Below are 17,818 nucleotides of genomic sequence, written 5' to 3'. Positions count from 1 at the left end.
TTTGAAACCGCCTATTCTGCTCAACAAGCTGAACTATTCGCCCTCACCCGAGCCTGTATCTTGGCCAAAGATCTCAAAGTCAATATCTATACCGACTCTAGGTATGCCTTTGGGGTGGCCTATGATTTCGGACAATTATGGAAAAATAGGGGATTCCTAACCTCACAGGGGAATGAGATATCTCAAACAGCTAGTATCTGATTTGTTGCAAGCCCTCATGTTCCCCAAACGCATTGCCATTGTCAAATGTACCGCCCAACCTACCGGAAATTCTCTGGTTGATATAGGGAATCGTTGTCCTGACCAAGAGGCCAAACAGGCCTCTCGTGACCAACAGATGGTAGTGCCCAAAATTATGAGTCAGACTAAAAATCCTGCGAAGGATAAGTTAGCCTCGGAAAAACCAATGCCAACCATCCAAGATGTTATAAAAGCACAGGAGGACGCTCCTGAAAAAGATAAACTGTTGTGGAAATATTATGCATGTACTTATGACAATGTTTCTAAACTCTGGACCACTCCCGCGGAACAGACTTGCATGTCTGACGAGTTGGCCTCATGGGTTATAGAATGTCTGCATTTTGCTACTCATTGTGGAGCAAGGGCAACAAGTGATACGCTTTTGGCTACTTGGTGGCACCCTAGACTCCAGGCGCTCACCCAGAACATCAGTAGTCATTGCCTGGTTGGCCAGCAACATAATTCAGGGAAGGGAGTCCCCTGTGATTGGGGTAAAACGCCCCTACCCGAAGGTCCCTTTGAGACATTTCAGTTGGACTGCATTGAGTTGCAAAAAGTTCAGTGTTACAGATATGTGTTAGTAATAGTAGATGTGTTTAGCAGATAGATTGAAGCCTACCCTAACCTGGACAATAAGACTCAGACTGTTGTTAAGGTGTTAATGAGGGAAATTGTTCCTAGATATGAGATCTCAGCTAGACTGATGACCACCTATGTTCTTTCTCTGACTCAGGCTCTGCGACTAGTTCACAACCAGGTTCAAGATGCTCACCTCGACCTCCCAGTTTTACCCGAATTGTCCCTCGTGGCACCAGGGAAGTATGGATTCGGAAGGGATTAGAGCCACAATAGGAGGGGCCTTTTTAGGTGTCACTCACTACCCCCACTGCAGCCAAGGTTGAGGAGAAAAGTGCCTGGGTTCACCTGCACCACTGCAAGCTCATCACCATTTAAACAAATTTTGCTGGTTAGTCTAATTCCTGTTTCTGTTCCAGATCTCCTCCTCCCTATAGCTGAACAAGGCAGTTGAAGGAGGATCAGTTTGAACTCTTACCTGTCAGACAGCCAAATACACTGACGGAGACCTGAAGGGAAACGTGAAAACAGAACTCTTTTTATCAGCTAAATAATTGGACTATTTATAAGATGAGACTGTGTCTGTATGCTACTGTCTGCATAATAGTGTTGATATATGACAGTTTTGGTGCACGGGAAGGAAGACAAAGGCGAGAGCTCCATGTAAACACCTTTTTGTATATGTCTTACGTTTATGCGGAAAAAGGGCACTTCACTAGATGCTGGGTGTGTTCACATATCCCTATACATTCCAAAGGGGGAATTCATTTGCGCACCGTTCCCCTGACCCTAACTGAGACTGTTAGATGGATTCAAAGAAACGATATTGGAACAGGTAGCTAACCGCACTGCTGAGGCTCTGAAGGGCATCACAGCTGAAATGGTAGCGATAAGGACCGTAGCATTACAAAACCGAATGGCCCTCGATTACCTGTTAGCTGAGAAAGGGGGAACGTGTGCCCTGATAGGATCTGAATGTTGCACTTACATTCCTGATAGTTCAGAAAACATAACCCACCTTGCCGATCACATAAGGAGGGAGGTGAAAACGTTATCCACACCAGCAAAGGAACTTAGCAGGTTTGATTGGTTTCTGGGTGGATCTTGGAGATCCTATCTAATACATGGGGCAATTGTTCTCCTCATAATAATTACCTGCTGTTTGATTGTTGGTTGCCTTAACCTCTGCTGTAAAGCAATGACAAGGTTAGCAGACCCTCTTGTGGTCAAGGGTTCCCGGGTTATGATCCAACAAACTAGAGAACTACTCAACAATGCAATACTCATAGAATGATCCTAAATGTTATCATAGAATGATAAAAGGGGGGATGTGGATATCTGAACGGAATATATGGAATTAAGGACAGTAAAGTAAACGGGATATATGAAAATGTATAAGCCATGGAAGAATAGCTGGGAGAATGTCAGATTGCAAATAGTGCAACATCAGCATAGCTAACAGTCTGTCTCAAGGTTTCAAGTCACTAATCCTGCCAATAATATATAATTGTAACATGAAATACATCTGCAGAATTGCAAGGTCTTAGTAAATAGTCACACCATTAGATTGAAACATTTAGAGGCAATACTTGAGCTTTCAAGAAGAACATCTCATATAGATTGACTAATGAGTGGCTGAGTTAGACTGTCAATCCATTTGTATTTTGTTATCTGATTTCAAAACTGTATAACTGTTAACGCTTTACGATGTAACTTCACCTATCCGTAGGGAGTGTGTACTCTCTATCCAGAGAGTATATCTTCTGTCTGATAGGTCATACTGGCCGGTAATAAAGACTGCTTTATTCAAAGCACAAGAGGTATTCGACTCAGTAATTTTACTGAACCAGATTGAAGTAAAAGAATCCAGGAATTAACAATGTCACATGGGCTGTCATTTATAACACACCCAGCCATATTATATGCCTGATATCACTTCTGACAGAAAACACGAGATGTGGCATTGGGTGGGGCTGGGCCAGCAGAATGGCTCCCTGCCCGATTTTCCTCACCCACCTGCCCAGGTTAGACTGGTCATTAGACAGGAAATTCGGGGCCGAGATGTTCATAACAGATACACTTTCAGGTAGTTTACAAATTCCCAGTGTTCACTCTTCATCTGCTTATATTGCATTAAAAGGCAGCAATGCAACGCACACAAATTAACAGTGAGTAATGACTGCAAGGGGACTCCATGTCTTCGCTCCTTGGACAGGGGTCTGCCCAGAGTTTTAATAACCTGGCCCCGAAGACTGTGACAAGAAAAATAGTGTCACATGACTTGCCACTACCCCGTGGTTGCCTCCATTTCTGCCACAGCACTTCAGGAAGTAATTCATGGACGTTGGGTCAAATCTAACAGCACCATCACCGCACGGACTGCAGCGGTTCAAGACGGCGGCTCCCCAACACCTTCTCAAGGGCAACTAGTGATGGGAAATAAATGCTGGCCTTGGCAGCAACGCCCACATCCCAGGAGTGAATTAAAGAGAACATAGATCTCGGCATTATATTTGTATATTGTACAAAACACTTCAAATAAAAACAGCAGAACATAAGAAATCGGAGCAGGAGTAGCCCCTTGAGCTTGCTCCGCCATTTAATAAGATCATGGCTGACCTGATCTTGGCCTCAACTCCACTTCCCTGCCCGATCCCCATAACCCTGGACTCCCTCATCGTTGAAAAATACGTCTATCTCCACCTTAAATATATTCAATGACCCAGCCTCCGCCACTCTCTGGGGCAGAGAATTCCACAGATTCATGACCCTCAGAGAAGAAATTCCTCCCAAAATAAATGCAAGCGCCAACTGAATTTTGCAGTTGTAATTTTCTCGGTGAACAGAGGAACGATTAATGAGTCTCGGAACGAGCGCAGGGAAAAGAGGTGATGAGGTTGATTATAGGAGTAAAATGACTTACAAGGGAGCAGGTTATTGAGGAGTCACAGGGAAAGTTTTTGGGGCCGTCACTCAGTGGAAAAAGTGATGACAGATGGGGAGAATGTGGTTCGGTGAAACAGGCTGGGCGAACACAAGAGGCTGATGCAGCAGAGATGGGAAAATGTGGATTGTGGAAGCTCCAATCTCGAGGGGAGGGGGAATAAAGGGAGATAACCGAACGAGGTCAAGGAATCGCGGCGTTGATTCACGGCCTACCTGGGGGGTCGGCTCTGGGCGAGGTCCTCTGGAGACGAGGGCGGAGTGATGTCATCGTCTGGCGGGAGAGGCTCAGCTGAGCTGACCTGTGACCCAAAATCCAGTCTTTTCATGGCGTCCAGCCTGGGCCTCTTGTGCCTGGGAGCTGGTGTGATTAAAGAAGTCACTGAGGAACACAATTCCACACATTAATGGTCCATAAGCAATGGCCACAATTTGTTTCTGGGGTTTGGGGGGCCTTGAACACACATAATACTGAGGTTTAAAGCTGGTCTTAGTCTTAAACATCCACAGCTGCTGGATATTACTTAATTCAAATATTCCTTAAGTCACTAATTCGTGTTTCTTACATTACAGCAGTGACTACACTTCAAAACAGTACATCATTGGCTGTAAAGCGATTTGGGATGTCCTGAGGTCGTGAAAGGCGCTATATAAATGCAAGTTCTTTCTTTTCTTTTTCCATTAGAAATGATTCAAGTCCCTGCACATCATGTTAACCTGTATTTAACTACATACACGCTCCACGTTTCTTCTGCTCCCTGGACACTTTAAAGCCTTCCTAATGCTAAAATCGTGTGACTAAAGGTGGGTATTAAGAGCTGGTGCTACACAGGGAAGGGCGGGTGAGGCCAGGGCCCTGGGACCATTTAAGAGATAGCAAAATGCTGAAATGGAAAGATGGGCGGGTTGATATTCTGGAAGGATGAGGCCAAATGGCCTTCTTCGTCCAAACCTATCTTGTGATGTCAGCGAGGCTCCTCTCCTCCACCCTCCATTTTCTGACTTGCTCTCCTGAAGGCAGTCACTCGTGTCGAAGAGACAGTTCCGCGGACACTGGCCTTTCAACCAAGCGTGGCCATTCTTCCTGTGCGAGCCTGGACACAGGGTTTCAGCAGGGTAAACGACTGAGGTACAACTCACTGCAAAGCCTGACCCAACTCATCACCTGACATTCACACATTTTCAAATTCAAGCCACTGAGCGGGAACCTTGACTGACTCTCTCATTTCTATCCCCCCCGCCCAGTAACCTGGGAGACTGACATCAAAAATAGCACCCCTTTCAAAACCAACTAAACCAATTAACACAGACCATCAATTGATCCTGGGACTCCCCTTGCCCATATGGCTCAGTTCCACACCAAGAGCTGCAATTCCCCACTGGGCCTACAGGGGGTGTCTGCCTTATCCCGTATTTATTATTCGCTTCAAATTCCCAAACCTTTTCCAATCCCACTGCCGATGAGGTGACCCAACTCCCACTTTTGTGGATCTGACTTTACCAGCTACTGCAACCGAAAAGTCACAAAACAATAGCCAGAACCGCCAAATTCTACAACAATTTTCTATTTTCTATGTTTCTGTGAACTGAAGTCTGCGGTTTATGAAAACAGCGATGACCATATCCCTATCCCGATGCAAAATCAAATCAACATAAGTTGATCCTATTATATTATGAAGGTGGCAAAAGGCTAATTTTAGCAACGGTTGAAAATCCCACTGTTTAAGGTGCAGGGAGTGCTGTATGGAGAGGTACAGTAATAGGGAGGCCACTCACACCGCAGTATAACTCCGCTCACTGCCATTAGTTCGGTGCTGAAATTCCTTTTACTAAAACATGAGACAATGCCTGTTTTTCTCTGTACCTACAACAAAAACTTCCATTTATATAGCACCTTTAACGTAGTAAAAACGTCCCAAGGTGCTTCACAGGAATGTTATCAGGCAGAATTTCACACTGAGCCTCATAAGGAGATACAAGGACAGGTAACCAAAAACTTGGTCTTAACAGGAGGAGAGCGAGGTAGAGAGGCAGAGGGGTTTAGGAGCAAATTCCAGGCGTAGGTCCTCAGCTGCTCGTGGTGGAGCGACCTGCTAATGAAACAGTGGGCGGAGTGGCATCAAAGTGTGCAGTTTCGGAGGACAAATTCTGTCGTGGGCCATTGATTTTGGAGAAGACACATTTTCCCACTTTTGGTTAAGAAATGTTACTCCCTTTATCATTCGAAAAGATAAGATATTTGGGGTCGATGTCAGGGACGTGTCACCTCAGAGAAAAGCCATCGAGTGCGGGACTTCGGGCGGAGGTCAGTGCACCCACTGGACTTTCAACAAACGGAAAATCTTATGGGACCCAAACACTTCTGCCCCCAAACTCCTAAATTGCACTCTCGACACACAAAGTTCTGCGCCAGGAGCACACATTTTGTAAAGTCTGTAATTAAACATCACTTCTGCTGAGCAAAAATCAGAGCAGAATTGGGAACCTGCTGCTGTTCCCGGCTTCATGCAACAAGCTCACGTACTCATCGCTTGTTCTTCATCCTGGTGCAGCAGATGGTCAGGGAATTCCTCTTCCTCAGGCAAGTGGAGGGCATCAAGATCTCGTTTCCTAGCAACAGAGCCGCCCATGATGCCCTGCTGCTCTTTGTGCTCCCGGGCCTGGGCCTTGCTGCTCGGGCCATTCTCGGTGAAGTCGTCTCCTGCTGCAATGGCTTCTTCGAATGTCTGTTTGCTTTGCCGAAACTTGGACTGCTTAAGTGCACTGGTGGACTTGTCATCTGCAGGGAAGAGACCAAAGGAAACCGTCAAAAATATCCTCAACCATCAAGTCCCGAGGAGAAATTCAGTGGCACAAGGCATTAAGAGTGGCAAATTGGTGATACCAATCCGAGGCACCGAAACATTGGAGGGGGCGGGAGGGGAGACATCAGGGGCTAGTCTTGGAGGTTTGGAAAGGACTGAGCACACAGTATATTGTTGCTGGTGGATCATGGAAGTCTTGTGGAGAAGGAATGAGGGGCACTTCCACTGTTTTGCGTGTGTGGGAGGGGTGGGGGTATAACCCATACCGGGAGGATACACAGTTGCATCTTGGGATGCCATGGCACAGTAAGCAGGCATATAGACACTGTGCTGGGAGGGGGTAGAGACAAGGATAAATGCCCACATGAAAACATGTGACAGGTTATTGGGTGGAGACACAGAGATGAAGTCAGGCACTTGCTCAATAGGAGGGGACAATAAAGAAATTAGAAAGTGAGTTATATATGAACGTAAGAAATAGGAGCAGGAGTAGGCCATTTGGTCCCTCGAGCCTGCTCCGCCATTTAATAAAATCATGGCTGATCTGATCTTGGCCTCAGCTCCACTTCCCTGCCTGCTCCCATAACCGTTGACTCCCATATCGTTCAAAAATCTGTCTATCTCCACCTCAAATATATTCAATGTCTCAGCTTTCACAGCTCTCTGAAGAAATGAATTCCACAGATTTACAACCCTCTGAGAAAAGAAATGTCTCCTTATCTCAGTTTTAAATGGGCGGCCCCTTATTCTAAGATTATGCCCCCTAGTTCTAGTCTCCCCCATCAGTGGAAACATCCTCTCTGCATCCACCCTGTCAAGCCCCCTCATAATCTTATACGTTTCGCTAAGATCACTTCTCATTCTTCTGAATTCCAATGAGTATAGGCCCAACCTACTCAACCTTTCCTCATAAGTCAACCCCCTCATCTCCGGAATCAACCTAGTGAACCTTCTCTGAACTGCCTCCAAAGCAAGTATACCCTTTTGTAAATATGGAAACCAAAACTGCACGCAGTATTCCAGATGTGACCTCACCAATACCCTGTACAGCTGTAGCAAGATTTCCCTGCTTTTATACTCCATCCCCTTTGCAATAAAGGCCAAGATACCATTGGCCTTCCTGATCACTTGCCATACCTGCATACTATCCTTTTGTGTTTCATGCACAAGTATCCCCAGGTCCCGCTGTACTGCAGCATTTTGCAATCTTTCTCCATTTAAATAATAACTTGGTCTTTGATTTTTTCTGCAAAAGTGCATGACCTCACACTTTCCAACATTATACTCCATCTGCCAAACTTTTGCCCACTCACTTAGCCTGTCTATGTCCTTTGCAGATTGTTTGTGTCCTCCTCACACATTGCTTTTCCTCCCATCTTTGTATTGTCAGCAAACTTGGCTACATTACACTCAGTCCCTTCTTCCAAGTCGTTAATATAGATTGTAAATAGTTGGGGTCCCAGCAGTGACCCCTGCGGCACCCCACTAGTTATTGGTTGCCAACCAGAGAATGAACCTGTTTTGTGTTAGTTCGCCAATCCTCTATCCATGCTAATATATTACCCCCAACCCCGTGAACTTTTATCTTGTGCAGTAACCTTTTATGCGGCACCTTGTCAAATGCCTTCTGGAAGACCAAATACACCACATCCACTGGTTCCCCTTTATCCATCCTGTTCGTTACATCCTCAAACGTTTCTTAAAGGATAAGGGGATCGGGGTTATGGGGAGTGGGCGGGAAAGTGGAGTTGAGTCCGTGATCAGATCAGCCATGACCTTATTAAATGGCGGAGCAGGCTCGAGGGGCCGTATGGCCTACCCCTGCTCCTATTTCTTATGTTCTTATGTGAAGAACTCCAGCAAATTTGTCAAACATGACTTCCCCTTCATAAATCCATGCTGACTCTGCCTGACCGAATTTTGCTTTTCCAAATGTCCTGCTACTGCTTCTTTAATAATGGACTCCAACATTTCCCCCAACCACAGATGTTGGGCTAACTGGTCTATAGTTTCCTGCTTTTTGTCTGCCTCCTTTTTTTTAAATAGGAGGGTTACATTTGCAGTTTTCCAATCTGCTGGGAGCTCCCCAGAATCCAGGGAATTTTGGTAAATTACAACCAATGCATCCACAATCCCTGCCGTTACTTCTCTGAAGACCCCAGGCAAGGCGGAGATCAAGAGAGTTTTGGATACTAGGGGATCGGGCGGGAAAGTGGAGTTGAGGTCAATGATCAGCCATGATCTTATTGAATGGCGGAGCAGGCTCGAGGGGCCGAATGGTTTACTGCTGCTTCTATTTCTTATTTTGGCTGTTTTCTTTCAGTTGTTTGAGCAACTCATAATAAAACCATTAAACAACTCCTGGAGTGTTGCACTGGATGCCAATTTTGTGCAGGCGTTAAAAGCGGAACAGCCAGCAGCATGATGATGATCCCCTCTCTCTGCTGCATTACAAATTCAGGCTGCGAAGATTTTCCTCAACACGCAAACTCCATTTTAAATGGAGGGGGAAACCGGGCCTGCTAGCTCGGTAAATTTCTTAAAGGTCGAGTGGCTGGTTTTGGCATTCAGAACATGTTCCTGCACCAACCGAGCATTGTGATCTGTATTCCAGTCACAGCTATTGCAGATCTGCATAGCTGTGCAACAACTCATCCGTTTGCCGGAGGCCCAGGCAAGGTTACCTGATGTCAGTCAGGAATGTTGATCACCTGCGAGAACCTCGGGCAAATGGCCATCAATCATGCTTGCCCTCAGCCTGGAATTGCAGGCAGTTTGATTAACCAGAGGACCACTGTAGCCAAACCCAGTCCTGGCCCCACTCAACATCAAACATAGAAAACAGGAGCAGTTATAGGCTATTCAGCCCTTCGAGCCTGCACCGCCATTCAATGTGATCCTCCATCTCAACACTATATTCCCTCTGTTTCCCCATACCCCTTGATGCCTTTTGTATTTAGAAATTTATCTCCTTCTTAAATATATTCAGTGACTTGGCCTCCACAGCCTTCTGTGGTAAGAGAATTCCACAGGTTCATCACCCTCCGTGTGAAAAAAATCCTCCTCACCTCGGTCCTAAATTTCTTACCCTGTATCCTGCAAAGCAAGACATGCACAGCCCTGCAAGAGTTGCACGATAGCAATGAGCAACAGATACCCTGGACGGTTTTCCCCCCCTCTAAACCCGGCCGATTCAAGCATCGCCCCGACTGAAATAAGTTAATTCAGCACAGGGACAAGACAGGGTTCCTCCGAATCGCAACGGCTCAGCTACTTGCTTCTTAACCACCCGAGAAAAACAAACAGAGGCGGATCTTTTTAAACTGACCCTTTCCTTGACAAGCGGCTGGTGGTAATGCTAAGCGTGGCTAAGCTAACCACGTCCTATTTGATTATGCCTCCCAATGGGATAAAGACGAATGCGAGAAACCTGCAGCAATAAAACTGCAGGAAGATTTTTACTGAACGGTTTAGATGGGAGGTTGCACGATTGTGAATTCTTTATTAGAAACTGGGACTTGCCCAGGGCTTCACATTTCTTCCTTTGCAGGCTGCACTCTCCTTCCATGGGTGTCCTGCCTTGTCCAGTTACTTAGGATGAAAGCCATGCCTGCTGCCAGTCATTGGGACCCACATCTGTAAAGGCATTGCTGCCTTCTTATTGGTAAGGTGGCAGTTTTTCTTGTTATGCAGTTCATATGGCTATTCTCCACAAGGGCACAAAATATATAAGAATACCTTCTTTAGACGTCGGGAAGACTACAACAACTACTTGTATTTATATAGCACCTTTAACGTAGTGAAATGCCCCAAGGTGCTTCACAGGAGTATTATGACACAAAAGATTTGACACTGAGCCACATAAGGAGAAATTAACGCAGGTTGGTCGAAAAGATAGGTTTTAAAGAGTGTCTTAAAAGGAGGAGAGAGGTGTTTAGGGAGAGAGTTCCAGAGCTTGGGGCCCAGGCAGCTGAAGGCACGGCCACCAATGGTTGAGCGATTATAATCAGGAATGCTCAAGTGGGCAGAATTGGACTATCATCGGCCCTCAGTATCAAACCCACCGACAGTCCATTCCAGCCTCAGTGCTAGTGGATCTGAATCCTCCACACAGATAACGGACCAGGGTTTATTAGAGAAAAATCTGGGACTTTTACCTTTCCGCTGAAAATGTTCACAAAATAGAAGGGAAAAGGCAAAAAGCAAACATTAGGACAATTTAAGAACCGATAGAAACTACAAATGTGGGAGGAATGCTTTAAATACACAGCAGGTTAGTAAATAGAACAGACAGGTTAAAGTGTCTGGGGCAAACCCTTCATCAGAAGTGGAAATCAATCATTTCTAGTATTTCCTACTTTTACTTAAGTCAGTTCCAATCTAACACACAAAGTCCGATCAACAACGCTACCAAGAGGGGACAGGCATCATGGTCTCGATATTAACCCTCCGCCGCTGATGGGTGGGAGGGGGTCGGGGGGGGGGGCAATGATCCCTCTAATGTTTTTGTGGTGCGCGGTCCCTTTAAATTTTCGCGCGTGCGCAGTTTCTTGCAGCGGAAAGCCAGGGAGCAGACTGCGCAGCCGCACAACTGGACGGGCGCGTTACAAAATCCAAAGACTGCAGATGCTGGAACCTGAAATAAAAACAGGAAATGCTGGAAACACTCAGCAGGCCAGGCAGCATCTGTGGGGAGAGAAACAGGGTTAACGTTTAGGGCCCGATGACCCTTCGTTAGATGGAAGCTTTGGTCCGGGGTTAAGGAGGAAGAATCGCAGAACCCGACCCCAACACACCGCACCCACACTTGCCGCCACTGATAAACGTCCAAAGGAGAATGTCGGAGTGCCCCATCGTGAAGAGGCGGGTCCACGTACTAACACATTTAAATCTGGCCCCCGACAGTGCAGTCGGGAGCCTGATTTGTCGCGTGGGTTTCCTGGGGATCGGGAAACATGGCAGTGAAACCGAGGCGGGAGCTGCCAGGCTCCCCAAGCGGCTCGTTCAGCACCCCCTGTGGGCCAGGAGGAGCAGGAGCAGGATCAGGAGGACCTCCCCGCCCCGAGGCCCCCGATAAACTTTCGGTCTCCCCCAGCCCTCCCGATTGCCTTGACCCTCGGGGCCGGTCCCAGGCTGCGGCCTCCTGCCTGCCGGCCAGGTTGTCCATCTGGCCAGCTGCCGGCGGAGCTACACGATGCAGATGAGGCCATGATATTATGGTCAGCGGAACCAACATGTTCCCGGCCTTGCCGGATTACTTGGTTGTTTTCGGCCTCACCTGCACCTCCACGGGTATTTCATAGTTAGATGTAAAAACGTCACCATAAAAGGCACTTTTTTTGAAGGATTCATAATGTCGACCAAGAGTGGAGAACACGACTGTCATCCTGGCAATACTAGAGGGCAATAATAGAAAATGGATGGGTGGAACAGAAACAATTGCCAGTTCACTGTAAATAAAACCATCGCTGCTTTAAAGTACTACTCAAATCATCAGTTACAGCGCAAAACAAAAGTTGTTGAAGTTTAGAATGGCAGTCAATCTGAATAGGCAGATCTCTACACAGGGGCTCAGACACAGGCTAACCTTTATACAGGGATACAGGAAGCGAGCAGACCGTTATACAGGATAGGCACTTCAACATCAGTGTTCTCTGTCAGGCCAACATCCCCAGCATTGAGGCATTGATCACGCTCGATCAGCTCCGGCGGACAGGCCGCACTGTCTGCATGCACGGCAAGCGAGGCCCAGGAGGGCAGAGAAAATGCTTCAAAGACGCTCTCAAAGCCCGCTTGAAAAACTGCAATATCCACACCGACTCTTGGGAATCCCTGGTCCAAGGCTGCTCAAAATGGAGGAGAAGCATCCGAGAAGGCGCCGAACACTCCAAGTCTCTTCACCGGGAGCACGCGGAAGTCAAGCACAAACAGCGGGTGGAGCGCACAACAAACCAAGCACCCAACCCACCCGTCCCTTCAACCACCCTCTGCCCCTCCTGTGACAGAGACTGTAGATCCTGCATTGGTCTCATCAATCACTTTAGAACTCGTTAGTGTGGAAGCAAGTCATCCTCGACTCCAAGGGACTGCCTAAGATGATGAAGATGATACAGGGATACAGGTAGTCAGCAGAGCTTTATACAGTGATATAGACAGTCAGCAGATCTTTATATAGGGACAGGCAGTGAGCAGAGTTTTATACAGAGACAGGCAGTGAGCAGAGCTTTATACAGAGATACAGGCAGTGAACAGGGCTTTATACAGAGATACAGGCAGTGAACAGGGCTTTATACAGGGATAGACGGTGGGCTGAGCTTTATACAGATACAGGCAGTGAGCAGAGCTTTATACAGGGGTACAGTGAGCAGAGCTTTATACAGAGATACAGGCAGTGGGCTGAGCTTTATACAGATACAGGCAGTGAGCGGAGCTTTATACAGGGGTACAGTGAGCAGAGCTTTATACAGAGATACAGGCAGTGGGCTGAGTTTTATACAGATACAGGCAGTGAGTGGAGCTTTATACAGGGATACATGCAGTGAGCAGAGCTTTATACAGGGATACAGGCAGTGAGCAGACCTTCATACAGGGACAGGCAGTAAGCAGATCTTTATACAGGGATACAGGCAGTGAGCAGATCTTTATACAGGGATACAGGCAGTGAACAGGGATTTATACAGAGATACAGGCAGTGAACAGGGCTTTATACAGGGATAGACAGTGAGCAGGGCTTTATACAGAGACAGTTAGTGAGCAGGGCTTTATAGAGATACAGGCAGTGAGCAGAACTTTATACAGGGATAGACGGTGGGCTGAGCTTTATACAGATACAGGCAGTGAGCGGAGCTTTATACAGGGGTACAGTGAGCAGAGCTTTATACAGAGATACAGGCAGTGGGCTGAGTTTTATACAGATACAGGCAGTGAGTGGAGCTTTATACAGAGATACAGGCAGTGAGCGGAGCTTTATATAGGGACAGGCAGTGAGCAGATCTTTATACAGGCAGTGAGCTGAGCTTTATACAGGGATACAGGCAGTGGGCTGAGTTTTATACAGATACAGGCAGTGAGTGGAGCTTTATACAGAGATACAGGCAGTGAGCGGAGCTTTATACAGGGACAGGCAGTGAGCAGAGCTTTATACAGGGATACAGGCAGTGAGCAGAGCTTTATACAGGGATACAGGCAGTGAGCAGATCTTTATACAGGCAGTGAGCTGAGCTTTATACAGGTACAGGCAGTGAGCAGATCTTTATACAGGGATACAGGCAGTGAGCGGAGCTTTATACAGGGATACAGGCAGTGAGCGGAGCTTTATACAGGGATACAGGCAGTGTGCAGATCTTTATACAGGGACAGGCAGTGAGCAGATCTTTATACAGGGACAGGCAGTGAGCAGATCTTTATACAGATACAGGCAGTGAGCAGAGCTTTATACAGGGGTACAGTGAGCAGAGCTTTATACAGAGATACAGGCAGTGGGCTGAGCTTTATACAGATACAGGCAGTGAGCGGAGCTTTATACAGAGATACAGGCAGTGAGCTGAGTTTTATACAGATACAGGCAGTGAGTGGAGCTTTATACAGAGATACTGGCAGTGAGTGGAGCTATATACAGGGACATGCAGTAAGCAGAGCTTTATACAGGGACAGGCAGTGAGCAGATCTTTATACAGGGATACAGGCAGTGAGCGGAGCTTTATATAGGGACAGACAGTGAGCAGATCTTTATACAGGGATACAGGCAGTGGGCTGAGCTTTATACAGGGATACAGGCAGTGAGCGGAGCTTTATACAGAGATACAGGCAGTGGGCTGAGCTTTATACAGATACAGGCAATGAGCGGAGCTTTATACAGGGACAGGCAGTGAGCGGAGCTTTATACAGAGATACAGGCAGTGAGCGGAGCTTTATACAGAGATGCAGTGGGCTGAGTTTTATACAGATACAGGCAGTGAGTGGAGCTTTATACAGAGATACAGGCAGTGAGCGGAGCTTTATACAGGGACATGCAGTGAGCAGAGCTTTATACAGGGACAGGCAGTGAGCAGATCTTTATACAGGGATACAGGCAGTGAGCTGAGCTTTATACAGAGATACAGGCAGTGAGCGGAGCTTTATACAGGGACAGGCAGTGAGCAGATCTTTATACAGGAAGCGAGCAGATCTTTATACAGGGATACAGGCAGTGAGCGGAGCTTTATATAGGGACAGAGAGTGAGCAGATCTTTATACAGGGATACAGGCAGTGAGCGGAGCTTTATACAGAGATACAGGCAGTGGGCTGAGCTTTATACAGATACAGGCAATGAGCGGAGCTTTATACAGGGACAGGCAGTGAGCGGAGCTTTATACAGAGATACAGGCAGTGAGCGGAGCTTTATACAGAGATACAGGCAGTGGGCTGAGCTTTATACAGATACAGGCAGTGAGCGGAGCTTTATACAGATACAGACAGTGAGCGGAGCTTTATACAGATACAGGCAGTGAGCGGAGCTTTATACAGGGACAGGCAGTGAGCGGTGCTTTATACAGGGACAGGCAGTGAGCGGAGCTTTATACAGGGACAGGCAGTGAGCGGAGCTTTATACAGAGATACAGGCAGTGAGCTGAGTTTTATACAGGGACAGGCAGTGAGCTGAGCTTTATACAGGGATACAGGCAGTGGGCTGAGCTTTATACAGAGATACAGGCAGTGAGCGGAGCTTTATACAGATACAGGCAGTGAGCTGAGCTTTATACAGGGACAGGCAGTGAGCTGAGCTTTATACAGGGGTACAGTGAGCAGAGCTTTATATAGAGATACAGGCAGTGGGCTGAGTTTTATACAGATACAGGCAGTGAGCGGAGCTTTATACAGAGATACAGGCAGTGGGCTGAGCTTTATACAGATACAGGCAGTGAGCGGAGCTTTATACAGGGGTACAGTGAGCAGAGCTTTATACAGAGATACAGGCAGTGGGCTGAGTTTTATAAAGATACAGGCAGTGAGTGGAGCTTTATACAGAGATACAGGCAGTGAGCTGAGCTTTATACAGGGGTACAGTGAGCAGAGCTTTATACAGAGATACAGTCAGTGGGCTGAGTTTTATACAGATACAGGCAGTGAGTGGAGCTTTATACAGAGATACAGGCAGTGAGCGGAGCTTTATACAGGGACATGCAGTGAGCAGAGCTTTATACAGGGACAGGCAGTGAGCAGATCTTTATACAGGGATACAGGCAGTGAGCAGATCTTTAAAGAGGCAGTGAGCTGAGCTTTATACAGAGATACAGGCAGTGAGCGGAGCTTTATACAGGGACAGGCAGTGAGCGGAGCTTTATACAGGAATACAGGCAGCGAGCAGATCTTTATACAGGGATACAGGCAGTGAGCGGAGCTTTATATAGGGACAGACAGTGAGCAGATCTTTATACAGGGATACAGGCAGTGGGCTGAGCTTTATACAGGGATACAGGCAGTGGGCGGAGCTTTATACAGAGATACAGGCAGTGAGCGGAGCTTTATACAGAGATACAGGCAGTGGGCTGAGCTTTATACAGATACAGGCAATGAGCGGAGCTTTATACAGGGACAGGCAGTGAGCGGAGCTTTATACAGAGATACAGGCAGTGAGCGGAGCTTTATACAGAGATACAGGCAGTGAACTGAGCTTTATACAGATACAGGCAGTGAGCGGAGCTTTATACAGATACAGGCAGTGAGCGGAGCTTTATACAGATACAGGCAGTGAGCGGAGCTTTATACAGATACAGGCAGTGAGCGGAGCTTTATACAGGTACAGGCAGTGAGCGGAGCTTTATACAGATACAGGCAGTGAGCAGAGCTTTATACAGGGACAGGCAGTGAGCGGAGCTTTATACAGGGACAGGCAGTGAGCAGAGCTTTATACAGGGACAGGCAGTGAGCGGAGCTTTATAGAGGCAGTGGGCTGAGCTTTATACAGAGATACAGGCAGTGGGCTGAGCTTTATACAGGGACAGGCAGTGGGCTGAGCTTTATACAGGGACAGGCAGTGAGCGGAGCTTTATACAGGGATACAGGCAGTGAGCGGAGCTTTATACAGGGATACAGGCAGTGGGCTGAGCTTTATACAGAGATACAGGCAGTGAGCGGAGCTTTATACAGATACAGGCAGTGGGCTGAGCTTTATACAGGGACAGGCAGTGAGCGGAACTTTATACAGGGACAGGCAGTGAGCGGAACTTTATACAGCGATACAGGCAGTGGGCTGAGCTTTATACAGGGATACAGGCAGTGGGCTGAGCTTTATACAGATACAGGCAGTGGGCTGAGCTTTATACAGGGACAGGCAGTGAGCAGAGCTTTATACAGAGATACAGGCAGTGAGCGGAGCTTTATACAGATACAGGCAGTGAGCGGAGCTTTATACAGATACAGGCAGTGAGCGGAGCTTTATACAGGGATACAGGCAGTGAGCAGAGCTTTATACAGGGATACAGGCAGTGAGCAGAGCTTTATACAGAGATACAGGCAGTGGGCTGAGCTTTATACAGGGATACAGGCAGTGAGCAGAGCTTTATACAGGGATACAGGCAGTGAGCAGAGCTTTATACAGGGATACAGGCAGTGAGCAGAGCTTTATACAGGGATACAGGCAGTGAGCAGAGCTTTATACAGGGACAGGCAGTGAGCAGAGCTTTATACAGAGATACAGGCAGTGGGCTGAGCTTTATACGGGGACTGGCAGTGAGCAGAGCTTTATACAGAGATACAGGCAGTGAGCAGAGCTTTATACAGAGATACAGGCAGTGAGCAGAGCTTTATACAGAGATACAGGCAGTGAGCAGAGCTTTATACAGGGGTAGACAGTGAGCTGAGCTTTTTCAGTGACAGTGAACAGAATGTTGTGAGGGAATGGAGCGGTGGGAGACCAGCCAAGCTGTGACTTTCCCCGTGCCGCCAGCGCAGGGTCCGGGCTGTGGGTAACGGGCGGTTACTGTACCGTGTGTCGGCGGCTTCATCTCGGCCAAGACTTCCAGCTCGTCAGCAAACTGGCTTTCGAACTCATCCTCCACCCCGTACATGTCGTAGTCCCCCTCCATCCCTCTCTCTGTGTGTCCCGGTCTCCCTCTCTCAGCAACACAAATTTCCCGCCACCGTGACGGAATTCCTTCCGCATTGGGTGGTCCGTGACGTCAAAACCGGAAAAACTCCCGCCTTCACGTCCCGGTTGGCCGACCGAACTGTCAATCACACAACGTGACGCGGCGGTGCTGCTCGGATTGGCCGG

At 47.4% G+C, this 17,818-nt stretch overlaps 1 protein-coding gene across 3 annotated transcripts in view; it reads right to left on the bottom strand.

The window, feature by feature from the left end:
• The window catches only part of chtf18 (CTF18, chromosome transmission fidelity factor 18 homolog (S. cerevisiae)), a 140,067-nt gene extending 122,374 nt beyond the window's left edge, over positions 1-17,693 (bottom strand). For 2 of the 3 annotated variants that reach the window (XM_070901253.1, XM_070901255.1), the window contains exons 1-3: positions 17,531-17,693; positions 6,284-6,538; positions 3,976-4,141 (exon numbers count right to left, since the gene is read on the bottom strand). In XM_070901253.1, coding sequence (XP_070757354.1) covers positions 3,976-4,141; positions 6,284-6,538; positions 17,531-17,630 — 521 coding nt within the window. In that variant the 5' untranslated portion in view covers positions 17,631-17,693. The remainder of the gene's footprint in view (positions 1-3,975; positions 4,142-6,283; positions 6,539-17,530) is intronic. The other variant, XM_070901254.1, reaches the window with a different exon arrangement.
• Between the last annotated feature and the right edge of the window lie 125 nt (positions 17,694-17,818).

This window comes from Pristiophorus japonicus, chromosome 15 (genome assembly GCF_044704955.1).
Source record: "Pristiophorus japonicus isolate sPriJap1 chromosome 15, sPriJap1.hap1, whole genome shotgun sequence".
Lineage (NCBI taxonomy): Eukaryota > Metazoa > Chordata > Chondrichthyes > Pristiophoridae > Pristiophorus > Pristiophorus japonicus.
This window is presented reverse-complemented; position numbering and strand designations above follow the sequence as displayed.